Here is an 18,760-nt window from a genome sequence, read left to right on the forward strand (position 1 = left end):
TCATAATATTACTGCTAATTACAAAAAACAGACATCTTAAGTTAAGGATCCTATGTATGGGAAGATGCAGAGTCTGGGCTCACTGAAGTAATTCCTTTGATCTGCATCTTAACTATCTGGAGCCAGTACCTGTCTTTCTCTATCTTGAATTCCCCTCAGAGCACAAGGTGGTAGTGGCTGACGGCTTGATCATGGGCAATATTCGTTGTTTACTGATACGGAAGGCAAAATTTCTAACTCTAGATTAAATGTTCCAATTTACCAAAAAGTTTTGGAGATTAAGTATCATGGAGCTATTCTTATTTCCTTTTCTAAAAAAATTCTTTTCATTTACTTGGCTGGGCCAGGTCTTAGTTGTGGTATGCAGGGTCTTTGATCTTCATTGTGGCACTCAGGATCTTTAGTGGTGGCATGGTCAGCATGTGGGATCTAGCTCCCTGACCAGGACTGAACCTGGGCCCCCTGCATTGGGAGCACAGTCTTAGACAAACTTTCTACACCAGCCAAGCAAGGGGACTTTGGTGTACAAAAAGGCCAGAGACGCAAAACACGGAGAACAAAACATTCTTTTTTTTTGATCTTCTGCTTTGCTTCCACTTTTCAGATTATAAACTCCCCAAAGGTAGGAAGTATATAGGCCCTGCTGAGATCTAGATGATAAGTGTTTAGATCCCTTCCCCAAGAGGCTGACAATCTAGTAGCACGGATATGACACGTTTTAAAACATTTTTTTAACTTTGGTCCCACAAAATAAGGTATCTCAGATGGTTAAGAATCTGCCTGCAATACAGGAGACTTCAATTTGATCCCTGGGTCAGAAAGATCCCCTGGAGAAGGGAATGGCAACCACTCCAGTATTCTTCCCTAGAGAATCCCATGGACAGACCATGGGGTCGCAAAGAGTCAGATACAACTGAGCTACTAACGCTTTGTACTTTCTTTTTATACATGATAAGGCATACCTTGTTTTATTGCACTTTAAAAATACTGTTTTTTTTTAAACAAATTGAAGGTTTGTGGCAACACTGTGTTGTCAGATTGTCAGATGCTTAATATTTTTTAAGGAATAAAGTATTTTTAAAGTATGTGCTTTTTAAAGACATAATGCTACTGAATACTTAATAGATCATAGTATAGGGTAAATACATCTTTTATATGCTCTGGATACCAAAAAAATTGTATGACACAGATTATTGCAATATTCACTTTATTGCAGCAATCTGGAATGGAACTTGAAATATCTCCAGGCTACATTTGTACTTAAAGCTTGTTCACAAGTATAGCGAAAGCCTGTTAGGAAAAACAATGGGTGGATCAATTTTTGAAGAGAAGTGCCTACTTCAGGGACTTCCCTGGTGGTCCAGTGGCTAAGACTCCAAGGTCCCAATGCAGGTGTGCCCAATTTCAGTTTTCTTTGGGGAACTAGATCTCATGTGCTGCAACTAACAGATCACACGCTGCAACTAACAGTTCACATGCCACAACTAAAGATCCTGCATACTGCAACTTAAGTTTTCACATGCCGCAACTAAGACCTGGTACAGTCAAAGAAATAAATACATTTTTAAAAATATTTAAGAAAAGAATATTCTACTTCAGTGAATAGAAAGTTATAGCTATGCTGGCTAAAAGAAGCCAGATTCCCCTTGTCCCTCAAAAGTACATAGGGCATAATTTCATTACATAAAACTCTATGCTGGTGAAGGGCTTCCCAGGTGGCGCTACCGGTAAAGAATTGAAAGTCGCTCAGTTGTGCCCGGCTCTTTGAGACCCAATGGACTATACAGTCCATGGAATACTCCAGGCCAGAACACTGGAGTGTGTAGGTTCTCCCTTCTCCACGGAATCTTCCAAACCCAGGGATCAATCCCGGGTCTCCTGTATTGCAGGCGGATTTTTTTACCAGCTGAGCCCCAAGGGAAGCCCAAGTGGTAAAGAACCTGCATGCTAACACCAGAGATACAAAAGATGCAAGGTTGGATCCCTGGGTGGTGAGGAAGATCCCCTGGACAAGGGCACAGCAACCCACTTCAGTATTATTGCCTGGAGAATCCCATGGGCAAAAGAGCCTGGTGGGCTACTGTCCTCCATGGGCTCACAAATAGTCGGACATGATTTAGTGACTGAGCACTAGAATGTGCAAATTGATCTATAGTGACTGAAAGCACCTTAGTAGTTGTTAAGAGGGCTTCCCCAGTGGCTAAGGTGGTAAAGAATTGGCCTGCAATGCAGGAGACCCCAGTTCCATTCCTGGTTCGGGAAGATCCCCTGCAGAAAGGGAAAGGCTACCCATTCCAGTATTATGGCTTGGAGAATTCCACGGACTGTATAGTTCACGGGTTCGCAAACACACGACTGACTGACTGCTTTTCACTTAAAAGGCAGTGATGGGGAGGGACAAGATGGAGGAATTAAAGAGTGGAAGAAAATTTGGGGGTAATGAATACGTTCACAGTCTTCAGTATGATGCTATCCTGGATATATCAATATGTCAACACTCGTCAAATTGTATATTTTATTATGCATAGGTTGCTGTAGGTCAATTATTCCTCAAGAAAGCAGTTAAAAGATTTAACAAAATCACATCACACAGGATCAGACAGAGGAACTCCTGACGCTTTTCTGGAGTATGAAAAGCAACATTTCATAAATTATCCCTAATTTTCAAACCTGGGCTGGTGCAAGAGCAAAGGTGAAGGTGAAGTCGCTCAGTCGTGTCCGACTCTTTGCGGCCCCATGGACACCAGGCTCCTCCGTCCATGGGATTTTCTAGGCAAGAGTACTGGAGCAGGTTGCCATTTCCTTCTCCAGGGAATCTTCCCGACCCAGGGATCGAACCCAGGTCTCCCACATTGTAGACAGACGCTTTACCAAGAGCAAAAGAAAGAAAGAAAACCTGCACTCTCTGGTTTAGGTGTGTGGTGTATGCGTGCCTGTGGGTGCTTTCTGAGGAAGGAAAGGCTAGTACCCACAGTTAAAGACAGAAGAATTTTTGCTGGCAGAAACGGAGGAAGCTAGAGGAAGAACATGATTTGGGGTAAGACAATTTTGCATTTTGGACGAGGAGAGAGTCACTTCTAAGGCCTCCACCCTCGCTGAGGCACAGCCAAAGGGCTAGGGAAAGCTGCTCAGAATGCAGACAGAGGCCAGGCCGAGTAAGCAGAAATGAGACCACGTCGCAACTCCCGCCAGGGTCCCAGAGGTCTGGAACCTTAACCCTCAGCTATCGCTTCCTTAAGTTCCACTCCCCAAGCTGAGACAGACGTTTGTGGAAGTCCGGCCTAAGTAGCCCACGCAGACCTGGGGAGAACAACCTACCCAACTCGGCTAACGCGGGCGGTGGGGGCAGGGCGCTCGTGCCCGGCGCGTGCGCGCGCGGCGCGCTGAGACGCGGCCTGGAAACGAGGGAGCGCGCGCCCTCCACGTGACCCGCCCGGCGGGCGGCGACGCACACGACGCGCCCCTCACGTGGTCTGTCTCCAGCCCCGTCGCCGGCGGAGGCGGGCGCGGGCGCGTCCCTGTGGCCAGTCACCCGGAGGAGTTGGTCGCACAATTATGAAAGACTCGGTTTCTGCTGCTAGCGCCGGAGCTGAGTTAGTTCTGAGAAGGTTTCCCTGGGCTGTCCTTGTCCGGCGGCCTCTGCTGCCGCCTCCGGAGACGCTTCCCGATAGATGGCTACAGGCCGCGGAGGAGGAGGAGGTGGAGTTGCTGCCCTTCCGGAGTCCGCCCCGTGAGGAGAATGGTACTGGACCCACTCAGGCCCCTGTGGGGGAATGGCCCGGGGGTTGCGATCAGGGAAGCAGGAGGACTCGGCTGGCAAATGTGTGAGCGGAGCTGCTCTTCCTGGGGCGAAAGATCTCGGATTTTGCGTTGAGGCTTCCGGACTTGCCCTGACGGGACGGGAGTGCGGTTCTTTTAGCGGGTGAGGGGCAGGAAGCAGGTAGCAAATCTGGCGCCACAGCTTGTCGCGGGAATCCCCTGAGCGGAGCCCGGGCCCCGGGTAAGGCCCCTCGAGGCGGCAGAGGCGCGAGCCGGGGAGGACCTGGCAGAGCTGAGCGGCCGCAGCGCCCCAGACGCAGCGCTCAGCCTCCAAGCTCCGCATCTCCCGGGAGCGCGTTCCTCCTGGCGCTTGTTGCTGGCTGATAAGGGAGCCAAATGCTCTGCTCAAGTTCCGCAAGGAAGGGGAGGGAGGGCTGAGAAGGGAACAAAAAAGGGATAGAGGATACGGGTTTGGAACTGTGCCTTGTTGGCTGCGCAACGAGTACTCCACAGGTACATTTTCTTTTAGAGCCAAAGAGGAGGGATTTGATGATATTGCCGCTAGCTCTGATTTGGAATTTTCTTTAGCAATAATTGTTTTTATTGGGCTTCCCGGGTGGCTCAGTGGTAAAGAATCCGCTTGCCAACGCAGGAGATGCGGGTTCGATCCTTGGGGTTGGGAAGATCCCCTGGAGGAGGAAATGGCAACCCACTCAAGTATTCTTGCCTGGGAAATCCCATGGACAGAGGAGCTTGGGGGGCTACAGTTTATAGGATCGCAAAGAGTGCGACACGAAAAACAATAAGGGTTTTATTGGGGCGCTGCTGTAGGTACGCGAGGCGATGCGTTGTCTGGGTTTGTGTCTAACCACCTCCTTCGTTGCTGTAGAGAAGGGTTGGTCGTGTTTTAAACCAAAGGTGCAGAGAGGGATGCGGCGCATTGCAGCTTTTTGATAGAAGTTTTTGTTAAGGCCAGGAATAAATTAGAAAATTTCTTACAAAAAAAGTCGTTTGGATCAGGGACTTGAAAGAGCGGGTAGGTGTTCCTGGTCAGTACTTGAACTAGATAGGCGTCAGGCGAAAAACTCTCCCTCTGCCGGAGTCTTGCGGGCCTACTTTTCTCTAGAAACTAATTCAAATGCCACACAAAACTGAAACCACGAATATAGTTATGCTTTGACTAAATAGTGCATCTTTCCATTATTTTCCACCTTTTTGGGTAAATGTAAAGTCAATAAAAATTTTACCTTTTTTCATAATTTTTAAAAAGGATTTAAGTTCATCTACCAACGCTAAACTTTAACATTTATTAGTTAAGTGGATTTTAAGGGAAGCTTTTTTTTTTTTCGGTGGGGGGTTGAATCAAAGTGGTTTTTATTAAAAAAAAAACCAGCAAAGCATTAATACTGACTCTTCAGTGATGTTTCTCATTTTCTTAGATGGTAAATGGCATACATTGAACATACCATTTAAGTATTCAGAAAAAATTTAGATACATTAGAAAATGGAAATGAAGGTGATTCATCGTCTTCAAAACCATCGCTTCCTACTGTTTTGTTAAAGCAACCAGATGACTTTATTTCTAGTGACTTTCTAGTAAAAGTCAATTTCTTAGTCTTACCTCAGGTGCTGTTTTTAAGTCCAGCCTCTTAATGTCTTGCTGTTTACATACATTGAAATGCAGCTTTCAAAATTTAAGATGTGGTCTGAGTTTTTCTTGTGTTTGCTGTGTTTCCACTTTGTCCTTTTATATATGTGTATATAGCAAATGCACTCTCCCAGACAACATGTTTGTATACAACATTATTGTTTCTACAGGGAGAAATTCTCAGTTTAAAATTTGACAAGAAGAATCTGGTTTTATTTTTTATGTTTCTTGGGTCCTGACTGCTGTTGAGTCCTGTGATTTTGCCTACAATTTCCAATTGTAGTGAAACCTTAGGATAACCTAAGACTGAGGTTCTCCGATAATGATAATTTGTTGATCCTCCTAAACTTTAAAGTCAACATTGTGACCTGAAAGTTTCCCTAAGTATGTTGTAGTTATAATTCCTACTGTAAAATCTGTTTAAGACTTATGTTTCTGGTAGTCATTTTCTTCTTTGACACTAAGAGAAAGTGTACAAGAATGTTCTGCACTGCTTTGAAACTAATCAGCCAAATGACCACAAAACAAAAAAATACCAAGAAATACAAGTTAAACTGGCATGGAATAAAATTTCTTACAGAATTAAAAGCTATGGCTCTTAGAAGTATTTGTTTTATTCATTTGGTTAACACTTGATATTTACTATATTCCAAGTATAGAGTCGGACATGACTTAAAATGACTTAGCACGCAGCACTCCCCAGCACTGGAGTGGCAGAGATGTGATAGACAAGTTTCCTACTTTCAAACCAGTTACATTCTGGTTATTTATGTAAGAACTGACTACCTGTCTGTTGTCAAAGGAAGATGCCTACATTACTTCACAAAACAAATACTTAAGTGTCTACTGTGTTGCAGATTCTATGATACTCTGTCTTGAAGGGCAGTATAGATATGCAAAGAAGCAAGAGTTCAGTTCAGTCGTTCAACCATGTCTGACCCTTTGCTATCCCATGGACTGTGACACACCAGGCTTCCCTGTCCATCACCAACTCCCAGCGCGTGCTCAAACGCATGTCCATTGAGTTGGTGATGCCATCCAACCATCTCATCCTGTCCTCCCTTTCTCCTCCTGCCTTCAATCTTTCCCAGCATCAGGGTCTTTTCCAGTGAGTCAGTTCTTCACATCAGGAGGCCAGAGTATTCGAGGTTCAGCTTTAGCATCAGTCCTTCCAATGAATATTCAGGACTGATTTCCTTTAGAATTGACTGGTTTGATTATTGCGTAGATTATTGTAAAAGTATAGGGTAATCAGACAGAAAAGGAAGTCTGGGTAAGCTTGCAAAGGAGCTGATATTAAAGGTGAGTCTTGTACCGTGTGTGCTAAGTTGCTTCAGTTGTGTCCAACTTTTTGTAACCCCCTAGACTGTAACCTGCCAGACTCCTCTTTCCATGGGATTCTCCAGGCAAGAATACTGGAGTGGGTTGCCATGCCCTCATCCAGGGGATCTTCCTTACCCAGCGATCAAACCAGTGTCTCATACATCTGCATTGACTGACAGGTGCTTTACCAGTAGGACCACCTGAGAAGAGGCAATAGTAATTAATTAACCTGGAAGTAGAAGAGATGTAGAATTGGTGGTTTTAGTTTAAGGGAACTGAGCTTTAGAAGAGAAGAAGCATCCATAGTTCATCTGAGATCTATTATACAAGTGCTGTACATAGTTTAGAATGAGTAGAGTATGAGATGATACAGTGAACTAGTGCGAGTGTTATGAAGATAGGCAGGGACCAGTTTTCTGAGGGCAGTGTATGTCAGGAAGAGAAGTCTTGATTTTATTCTGGAGATTAAGGATCCACTGAAGGAACAGTATGGAAGGTGAATTGCTGTGTGTTTAAACTAAAAACAGATCATAAGAAGTCTTTAGCAACATTCTGAGCAAAATATTTAGGACTTGAAATAAAGAAGATGGAAAGAAGGAACCAACTGAGGTGTTTAGTAGGAGTTAGAATATTCAGAACTTGGTTCCTTCGGGGAAGGGTGTTTGTGTATGTGTCGGCACATGTCAGTAGTAAGAACCAGACATAAAATGAAAACATGAAATAGCTGAAGTCGTTATTTTAATACGTGCACAATGTAATGTTTAAAGGCAGTACTTAAAATGTGTATTTTTGATTTTGATTTTTAAATGAAGATCTATTGATGCAAAAACCTCTTAAGATTTAATTTTGAGAGTTTTGCCAGTCATAGATATTTTTGATACAGTGCTCTGACATTCTCTTTCTTTAACATTCTAATGTGGGAAATTTGAAACATATAAAGGTGTAATAGTAAAATGAATCACCATATACCCATGACCCGTTTCAACAGTTTGAAACGTGAATATTGTTTCTTCTATTAACTCTCTCATTCTCCATCAACTGGATAATTTAAAGACAAATCACAGACATGTTCGGTCTTTAAATACTTCATTATGTTCATCTGTAAATGCACAGTACTGTTGTGCTCAGTCGTGTTCGATTCTTAGCTTCCCGACAGACTGTATCCCACTAGGCTCGTGGTCCATGGGTTTTTGCAGGCAAGAATACTGGAGTGGGTTGCCATTTCCTATCTGCAGGGATCTTCCCAATCCAGGGATCAAACCTGAGTCTCTTGCATCTCCTGCGTTGGCAGGCGGGTTCTTTACCACTGCACTTCCTAGGAATCTCTTACAGTACTATTAGCACCTCAAAATTAATAATTCTTTAATATCATTAAATATTCAGCATATTGCCTTAATTCTTATTTTTTTTCCCCAATTGATTTGTTTGAATCAGGGTCCAAAGAAGTCTACATAGCATTTGGTTTGATAAATGATTGTTAGTCTCTGTGTCTCCCTGCCAACTGCTTTTTTTCCAGTCTTGTGATTTACCATTTAATGGGGGTGGAGGGGGAATGCATTTCCTTTGCCCTGCAGAATTTCTCACAGTTGGGATTTTGTTGCATGTATCCGTGTGGCATCATGTAGCATGTTCCTTTCTCTTCTGTATTTCCTGTGAACTCGTGGTTGATCTTAAGACTCTTAGATTCTTGTTTGATTTTTGGTAAGACTGCTTAACAGGTAGTGAAGTACTTTGTATTGAATTACATTAATAGGCACATACTGTGGCGGTTTTTCTCTTTGGGGTGTTAAAGATTATCCAGTGGGTTGTTGTTGTCAGCTGCCTGATCTTTTAATCGTGAAGTTTCCCATCATATGTTCACATAATAGTAGCAGTTGATGATTATTGCCTTTGCTTAGTTATTTCATTCTGGATTTCTCTTTCTCCCTTTGGCAGGGGTGATGGGGGAAACCCTTCAGCATGTGATTAAATTGTACAGTTTTTTTGGGGGGTGGGTAACAGCTTTTTAAATACCTGTTTTAACTTTGATGCCTGGAGACAAACTTCAGAGTGGTTGAGATTTGTTTAGAATATGAGCAACTTTTGGCTATCTGTGGGAATTTGAACTGAGTCATTTATGTGAGTTAGTATTAAAAAAAAACTTAGATGTGTATCACTTTTATACTGTACTTTGCAAATTATTAGATTAGTTTGAATATTGGTAAAAACTGTGACTTGGAGAATTGGACCTCTTCTAGTTTGTCTTTATAAAAACAATTGGTTTAATTTGGTTTAAGTTCATACATTTATATATTTTGTTCACCCTTTGGTTTGGTTCACCTTGGATTTAGAAAATTATTCTGAATCTTTTGGGGGAACATGTATTTAGTTTCCTGACCATTTAAAGGTTTTAGAACCCTGTTAAAGAAATTTTAGATATGGAGGTAAGCAGTTCTTTGAAACTGATAGACATGCCTATTCACTGAAGCATTTTTTGCCAAGTCACACTCTTTTACGAGCATCACTGTTACTGTGTCTGTGAAAGGCAGATGATAATCTTTTTTCTACTTGACTCCAGGAGCAGTATTCGGATTAAACTGTTTGTCCTTCCTTGCGTCATGAAAACATGTTCGTAACACCTCAACTATCCCAGCTACCACACTTCTGGAAACTTCAACCTTTGGAAGCCCAACTCCTCATAGAAGGGAAAAAAAGATTTTGAGCCAAGCCATTATCAGAAATATGGCAACCTTGAGCCCAGAGTTCACTGGTTGAAAAATATGTGCAAAGTGAAATTTAATAGGCTTACTTACCTACTTTCCTCTGGCAGTTCGGTAGCACACTAGAAATGATAGAAGTTATCTGGGAAGCAGACTGCTACTGCAAGGAGGAGACTGGAGAAACATTCACTAGAATAGAAAAACAGGACTGTGAATTACCCTTTAGTATGTGAACCAGGTCTTCCTTGCTTTTGAGTATTTCACCATACCCAATACCTGGAAGGGCTTCCTTTAGTAAAGAATCTGCCTGTAATGCAGGAGACCCCGGTTTGATTCCTGGGTTGGAAAGATCCTCTGAAAAAGAGATAGGCTACCCACTCCAGTATTCTTGGGCTTCCCTTGTCGCTTAGCTGGTAAAGAATCTGCCTGCAATGTGGGAGACCTAGGATTGATCCCTGGGTTGGGAAGATCCCTTGGAGAAGGGAAAGGCTACCCACTCCAGTATTCTGGCCTGGAATTTTCCATGGAGTGTATTGTCCATGGGATCACAAGGAGTTGGACACGACTGAGCCACTTTCACTTTCTTTCATGTTTTCAGTACCTGGAAGATACTCTACCCAGAAGGTACTCCTGACTAAAAAACCTGTGTGATAGGCTTTAGACAAATTTTCACAATATTAGCTAACATGTATTAGCATATTAGCATTTTGGAGAAGGAAATGGCAACCCACTCCAGTATCCTTGGCTAGAGAATCCCATGGACAGAGATGCTTGGTGGGCTACAGTCCATGGTGTCACAAAGAGTCGGACACTACTAAGGGACTAATACTAGCGTTTAACTGTCATTGTTCTAAGTGCTTTGAAAAAGTGAAAGTGTTGTGCCTGACTCTGTGACCTCATGGGCTGTTGCCCACCAGGCTCCTCTGTCCATGGAATTCTTCAGGCAAGCATACTGGAGTATGCCTTTGGATGCTTTTGTAGTGTTGCTACTTAGAGTATATATGCTATGTTCTGGTCCTTTGGTGTTCCTAACTTTGGTATATGTAGAATTATGTACATCTTTTTATGGATCTTGGTTTTTTATTGAAGTATGCTGCTAAGTCGCTTCAGTCGTGTCCAACTCTGTGCAACCCTATAGTTGGCAGCCCACCAGGCTCCGCCATCCCTGAGATTCTCCAGGCAAGAACACTGGAGTGGGTTGCCATTTCCTTCTCCAATGCATGAAAGTGAAAAGTCAAAGGAAAGTCGCTCAGTCATGTCCGACTCTTAGCGACCCCATGGACTGCAGCCTACCAGGCTTCTCCGTCCATGAGATTTTCCAGGCACGAGTACTGGAGTGGGGTGCCATAGTTGATTTAAAATATTGTACTAGTTTCAGGTGTACAACAGTGATTCAATATTTTTATACATTATACTGCATTTAAAGTTATTATAAAATACAGGATATAGTCCCTGTGCTGCACAATATATCCTTATAGCTTATTGTTTTGTTTTTTTTTTCATTTTAATGAAATTAGGTTTTGGAGATTGTCATGTTGATACATGTAAGGTTTAGTTTATCCCTTTGAGCTGCTACACATTATTCCACTGTAGGAATATACTGTATGTTATCCATTTTACTGTTACTGGGCATTTAGGTTGTTTCCAGTTTTTTATTAATGATGTAACATTCTTGTGTATATCATGAGAATTTTTCTAGGAAGTATATAAATGGAGTTGCTGGGTCACGGGGTAGGTGCATCTTCACCTTTGTAGGTGTTACTGGAGTGTTGACTAAAGTAGTTGTGCAGTTTCCACTCCCTCTAGAACTGTGTAAAAATTCCCTGTCTTTTTCCAACATCTTTGCCAACATTTAATTGCTTAGGTTCTTCTATTTTGCCCGACCCATGAATGTAAAGTAGTTCCTCATTGTTCTAATTTGCATGTCCCTGGCCATGAATAATGTTGTGTGTCATTTCAGGTTAAAAGTTTCTGGCTATGGTTTCTTTCCTTCTGGTGAATTCCCTTTGCTCAGTTTTCTAATGAATTTTATTTTCCTTCTTTATTTACTCGTAGAAGTTCTGTATGTAGTCTGGACAGTATTTTTTGTTGTTTTTTGTTTTATGAGCTACAGATATCTTCTCCAGTCTCTAACTTTTTAAGTTTTTATTTTGTTAACGGTGGACTATTTACTTATTTTTAGATTGTTGATGTATATTGGTTTTTAGTGTAATAAGTTATCAGTATTTTCATTATAGCCCGAACTTTCTCTTATCTTGAAGTCATAAAGCTATTTATTTTTATTTTTGGTAGAAGTTGTAAAGTTTTGCTTTTCCACATTATGACTTAACCCATCTAGTATTCATTTTGGATTCTAGTGTAATGTATACATATAATAATCATACTGTCTCCTGATTTGTATTGCTCTCTCTGAAATCGCTGGGTCGTGTCCAACTCTTTGCAACCCCATGGACTGTAGCCTACCAGGCTCCTCTGTCCATGGGATTCACCAGGTAAGAATACTGGAGTGGATTGCCATTTCCTCCTCCAGGGGATCTTCCCAATCCAGGGATCAAACCCAGGTCTCCTGAATTGCAGACAGACGCTTTACTCTCTGAGCCCATCAGGGAAGCCCATTGCTCTCTCTAGCACTCACCAAGTTTTCTTAAGTGCAAGTTTCTGTTTCCAAGTGATTTATTCCATTGTTCTGTTTGTCTTTTTTGTCAGTGTATTTATTTGGATTTTTTAGTAATCTTAGGTGTCTCTGTAACATTTCCTGACTTTGTATGAGACTAAATTTTTTGCCAACATATGTATCATTCTTTTTCTCATAAAACAATAAGTTTGATCCTTTTTCATTTTAATAAAAATTCTTTATGGTAAAATGATAAATTGTTCTAAGTTAGACTCTTTTTAGAATACCCGAGAAATAAATTACTGCTGTTTGAGCTAAATTAAAGTTAGTCACTTTTTAGACTCAATGTCTTATCTTCAGTTACTTAATATGTTGGACTCCATGGAATGGCACAGTGGCAACTGCTCATACTTACCTTTACCAGACATTTTCTGTCTTTTAAATTGGAGCAGTACTGTAGTGGTACACAGGCAGGGTAGCAATCTCCATGAGGTCAGCAGGGCAGCAAAACCAACAGAAAATAAGATTAAATATAGAAGTTGGACTCTCTTTGCAGACACAGTCATGGAATGAATCTGATTGTTTTTATTTATTTTTGGCAAAAGTCTAACAGTTTATTGGAGCAGACTAGAAAAGTAGTCACTAAAATGACAAAAACAGTTTTTAAAAAAACTTTTAATTTTATATTGAAAACAATTAACCAAATTTTATTTTTTAATGTGTAAAACTTTACCAACTATTTATTACTCCACCGAAGCTTTTCAGCAGTGTCTTTAAAACCTGTTCGGAGAGTTCACATCTGAATTATCAATAATATCTAATTAGTTAAGTGATTGGCAGCCTTTTAAGCAAAAGAGCAGAACTCTGTAGAGTAGGGGCCTGAGTGCCAGGTCTCCTACTGAGGAAATCAAAGAATGCCAGCCATTTTCAACATTTTGCTTCAAGCTAGCCTTAAGTTTTCTTTGTCATTATGCCTTTGCTGACGGACATGTTTTCCAGTGTACAAAATTACCGCAGAACTCAGAATTTCTAGATCTGCAGTATCATTTAACTTTTGTAAGCTATTGCAGTTTATTAGTAGGCAAGCTTCCTTTTCATTTGATTGGCTTTTCTTTGGAATATGGGTCACATTTTCCTGTTTCTTCTTATATCTAGTAATTTTTGATTATATCATAGATGTTGTGAATGTTATCTTGGAGAGACTGTGAGTTCTGTTTTAGTCCTCTGAAGATTATTGATTTTCTCTTTTAAAGTAGTTGCTACTGATGGAATGTTTGTGTCTTCCCAAAACTCAGTGTTGATGTTATTTAAAGACAGGGCTTTGGTAAAGTAGTTAGAATTAGAGGAGTCATGAAGGTGGGGTCATTATACAGAGACCAGAGAGCTTGCTCCCTATCCCCACCTTGTGAGGACACAGTGAAAAGACAGCTGTCTGCAATCCAGGGAGGGGCTCTCAGACGCAGACCTTACTGGCTCCTTGATCTTGGAATTCCAGTTTCTAGAACTTGGAGAAAATGAATTTTGGTTGTTGAAACCGAAGTTAAGTCTTATGGTAGTTGTATGGCAGTCAGGCTTCCCTGGTGGCTCAGAGGTTAAAGTGTCTGCCTCCAATGCAGGAGACCCGGGTTCGATCCCTGGGTCGGGAATATCCCCTGGAGAAGGAAATGGTAACCCACTCCAGTATTCTTGCCTGGAGAATCCCATGGATGGAGGAGCCTAGTGGGCTACAGTCCATGGGGTCGCAAAGAGTTGGACACGACTGAGCAACTTCACTTCACTTTTCACTTCATGGCAGTCAGAACACATTAGGATAGTAGTTGATTAACCTGACTGTACTCACATTCCAAACTCTGACTCCTTCAATGGGCAATAAAAATATCTATTGAGTTAGTTACTCTATTCTTAACTGACCTGCTTGGAATCTGCCCCATGTATGCATGCTTCATGGGTCAGCTAGATTTCAGCAGTGTTAATATGCAGCATTTAGGGTTCCCTTTTTTTGTGACTCTGTCCTATGCAGGACTTTCCCCATCACTTTCCAGCTGCTGTTATCACCTTGAAGTTTGTATTCTGGTTCTTCAAGCCAGTAAAACTATGGAATTTCTATTGGAGTTTTAGCTACTTAGTAGGTATGCAGTGGGGCCTCTCTTAGCCATAAAATAGGAAACTCACTCAGTACTGTTCCTTTATCCTGAGTACAAACTTCATCTAATTCCTTCCTGCTTTTGGTTGCCTGTTCAGTGCTGCTAAGTAGTTTTTTTTTTTTTTATCCTGAGTTTATGGTTATTATCTTCAGAGCTTTAATCCAATAGAAGCTCCATAGCTGGAGGCTCCTTTCTAATATTAATATATAGAATTGTTGGGTGTATTTAGTTGTAAAAATAGATTGATTGAATTTCAGTGTTACCTTGAAGTAGAACTTTTAAAGCAGTCCTTCCCCCTGCACCCCCCCCCCCCTCCCCGCCTCAATTTTCACTATATAGTCAAGAAGGGTGTGCTGGTACTGATTTGTTTGAAGAGTAGGATGTGGTTAGTAGACTTATTTGTAGCATATATACCCCTTATTGCTAGGAGACAGATAGGAAGAATTTATAATTGAATTTTGAAGCATTGTTAAGATATGACTGTGTGGGGGGCATTTTGCTAAAAACATGGATCATAATCTTCAGAGCAACTTTGTGCAATAGGTATGTCATTCTATTTTATGGGTGAGGAAACAGAAGTTCAGACACTTAAGGTTGCATTAATAGAATAACCAACAATGAACAGGTTATTCTGAACTCCAGAATCTGATCTCTTTTACCACTGAAGATCACGTTTCCCTCTTTTGCTAACATTCTGTGGTTATTATAGTTGGTTTTTACTTTACCTAGAACATTTAAGTTTAGGAATTTTCAGATTTGTGTTTGTAGTGTGCCATCTTTTGGTAAAATACAGTAATGCAGTCTAGCAAAAGAAGTATAAAATTAGGAATTTTTATATGTATTTATAATCCAGGGCACATTTTATTGGATACTTGATGGTAGAGCAGAAACTCAAGAGTTTCAAAAATTATAGAAACCTATTATTGGGAATGATTTGCCATTATCAGCTGGGATATGTCACTGTCAGGCATAGGAAGCCAAACCCTAATGTAATCAATGAATGCCATAAATGATAAAACTGGTGTGTATGGGGAGAATATATTTACATTTGGTGTTCACACAAACAGGAGAGGTGGCAAACCCTTGAAAAAAACTTGGTGAGTAATGAAGGTAGGGGAAACTGTGATAGTCTTGAAGTGTGGTAATGTTTTTGTATGTCTCTGTAGGCACAAAATATGATAAAAATTTGTGAGCATCAGAGTGACACCATGTAAGTGACTTAGCCAGAGGGTTTGCTAAAGTTTTGGATGGATTTGTCAGAGACTACTATGAAAGATTTGAAGTTGTGAAGAGATAGTACTGGCTGTTTGTTTATTATTTTTGATAAGAATGATAAAATGAAACTAACTCTGAGTACATTTCTACCAGGTCCTACAATTTAACAGTGTTCCTGTTTGGGTAGTTTTATATTTTATCATAATAGACAAATGAGTACTGAAAGAAAGTGAAAGTGTTAGTCGCTCAGTTGTGTCCCACTCTTTGCCACCTCATGGACTGTAGCCTGCCAGGTTCCTCTGTCCATGGAATTCTCCAGGCAAGAATACTGGAGTGATTAGCCATTCTCTTCTCCAGGGCATCTTCCTAACACAGGCATTGAACCCATGTCTCCTGCATTGCAGACAGATTCTTTACCATCTGAGCCACCAGGGAAGCCCCAAATGAGTACTAGAAGGGACTCAAGTGTTTTAGTTTGTTGGTGATTGAAAGTGACCATTTCTGGGGAAGAAAGCTAGGTATATGTACTCAAACACTAGATATTTTTTTCCTCAGTAATGTTTAGATTTTCATGTTTATATCTATTTATATAATGCCTTTTCTATTGAAATTCCTACCGAAAAAAATAACTTTGTTCATGTACATCTAAAACTCTCTAGCCCCATCTCATTTTTCCTGTCTTTAGAAAGCAACTCTTAATACAAGGGTCTACTGGGATTGTAGGCCTGGTAGAAGGGACACTAATAATATCCAAGAAACAATGCAGGGGAAGAATCTGAAGGACGTGGCATAGACTTGTTAGGTTGAATTGGCTCAGTGGAATTGTGAGATTTTTTTGTGGGAAGCTTTTGTGAGATTTAGAGCATAGGTTGGCAAACTATGCCATGTGTACCAACTCTGGCCAAGGCGTGTTCTGGCCAAGGCCTGAGCTCAGAATGGTTCTTATATTTTTTAGTGGTTGAAAAACAAAACAGTATGTGATAGAGGCAGTAAGTGGTCCAAAAAGCCTAAAATATTTACCATTTGGCTCTTAATCTCTAAGTGCAAGTTGCTCAGTCGTGTCCGACTCTTTGCGACCCTATGCCAGAATACTGGGGTGGCTGGCTATGTCCTCCTCCAGGGGATCTTCTGAACCAGCGTCTCTTACGTCTACTGCGTTGGCAGGCAGGTTTTTTGCCACTAGTGCCACTTGGAAAGCCCACTGTTGTGAATGGAGCATTCCATAAGTTCCATCAGGTAAAACTGACTGATAGTGTTTAAGTCTACTCTGTTCTTTCTAGCTTTCTGCCTAGTTATCCAGTCAAGATAAAGAGTTGCGAAAAAGGGGGATGTAAATTGTACAAGATTGCATTTCTTAACCTTTATCTAAGCCATATATTTTCAAGTTCTCCCTAAGGTGTTTTCCTCTTGACAGAACTCCTTAAAAAGGTCCACTGTATTGTTAATTAATAAATTTGCTCATGTTGTGTTCACTTTTCACCCATCTTTCATTCATACTGTAGGCTTTAGGCCTATGCTCATGAATTGCAAATAATTTAGTCTTTTAAAAAACATACAGTTCATACTGAAGCAATCTGAGTGCTTCTCATGCTTGTATATTGCCACTGTTTTAGTGTGTTATTTGCATATCTTAAATCTTTAGTTCTAGAATCTGATTTTGATGGACTTCATTACTGTATCATGGGACTGAGCTGCCTTTTTGTTTGCAAGTAAGCTCACAGGGAGAAATTCCAAACAAATCTTTTATCTTGCTTTAACAACCAGTAAAAATATAGCAGTAAGTACAATTACTGAGCTGTTCTCCCCCACCCCAGCACAGTTCCAGTTTTTCTAAAAGAGAGAAGCAACCCTTTAGAAGATAAATCACAGTATAATTTTTGTTATTATAAACCCATTTTTATAATTTAAAGTTTTATTTATTAATTTGGCCATGCCAGGTCTTAGTTGCAGCACTGAGAATCTTTAGTTGCAACGTGTGAAGAAATCTATAGTTTTCCTGGCCAGCGATTGAACCCAGGCCGCCTACATTGGGACACGGAGTCTTTAGCCACTGGACCACCAGGGAAGTCCCTGCATTAAAAAAAAAATTTCTTTACTTTTGGCTGTGCTGCATCTTTGTTGCTGAGAGGGCTTTTCTTCAGTTGTGGCGAGCAGGGGCTCCTCTCTAGTTGCGGGCTTCTCATTGTGGTGGTTTCTCTTGTTGCAGAGCACAGGCTCTAGGGCACATGGGCTGTGGTAGTTGCAGCACGTGGGCTCATCATCTGTGGCACCCGGGCGCCAGAGCACAGGCTCAGTAGCTGTGGCGCACCAGCTTAGTTGCTCCGTGGCTTATGGGATCTTCCCAGACCATGGAGAGAACCTGTGTGTTTGGCACTGGCAGGCAGATTCTTTATCACTGAGCCACCAGGGACGCCCCCTGCGATTTTTAATAATAGAAGAGCATAATAGAAATTTCATGAGTTTAAAGTGTAAGTTAATTTTAGTAAAAATTCAACCTCACATCATCATGTGTTAGAACAGCCTACCAAATGATTATTTTTAAAGTTACAAACAGAAGTCACATGAATAAATGTCTTCCAGTCCAGATGTGCTGCCTGCCTTCAGTGTACTATGGTTCTGGAGTGAGAGAAGGGTTAGGATAGCAGTAATATCAGCAGTCTGACTGACATGGCCCGATCTTTTGGTTGTCAGGACAGTGCTCGCACTGTGATCCTAGGGATGGCTCCATCGTTCTGTGGATGCATAAGGCAGTAGAGGGAATGGTGATTGCATATCTTAGTGTAAGCCTCTCTGGTGGGCAGGTTTGCTTCAGTTTTCTGAGTGAAGTGGGAAGTAGGTCATCAGTTGAGAGTAAGAATGGTGAATGACGGTTGGAGGTTTGAGGAGAGGAGGAGATAGTGTGAAATCGTATAGGAGAATGAGAAAATGGGCCAGGGAAATGCAGTGTGACTGTTGGGCATCATTAAGGGATATTTGAGGTTTTAAAGTGAAATCAAAGGGTGGTGTTTTGTTTGTTTTTTCCTGTAGTCATATTAACATAGGCAGTTATGGAATACATGGGGAATTGGATTGAATCAGGATTGGGTTTTCCAGGTGTATTCCTAGTACAGTAAATCTGAAGAGAGTCCTATTTTTTTTTTTTCCCCCTTGAGAGGTATGTAGGTAAAGCAGATTCTTCAAAGGAATACCAGACTTTAGTTAGAATAAGAAGGTGATGGAGGGACTGTGTTAAATGAGCTCTAGAGTATAGGACATTTTACTGATGAAGGGTCATGGGTTCTAGAGGGCATTCTGTGAGTTTTAAAAAATTTGTTTATTTACTTTGACTGTACTGGGTCTTCATTCACTGGGTGCAGGC

General features: G+C 41.2%; 1 protein-coding gene across 1 annotated transcript in view; it reads left to right on the plus strand.

Moving 5' to 3' along the window:
- Positions 1-3,302: 3,302 nt before the first annotated feature.
- TRPM7 (transient receptor potential cation channel subfamily M member 7) overlaps positions 3,303-18,760 on the plus strand; it is a 106,801-nt gene continuing 91,343 nt past the window's right edge. Inside the window, exon 1 of the mRNA XM_069596525.1 lies at positions 3,303-3,742. Coding sequence (XP_069452626.1) covers positions 3,740-3,742 — 3 coding nt within the window. The 5' untranslated portion in view covers positions 3,303-3,739. The remainder of the gene's footprint in view (positions 3,743-18,760) is intronic.

Source organism: Ovis canadensis, chromosome 7 (assembly GCF_042477335.2).
Source record: "Ovis canadensis isolate MfBH-ARS-UI-01 breed Bighorn chromosome 7, ARS-UI_OviCan_v2, whole genome shotgun sequence".
NCBI classification, from domain to species: domain Eukaryota; kingdom Metazoa; phylum Chordata; class Mammalia; order Artiodactyla; family Bovidae; genus Ovis; species Ovis canadensis.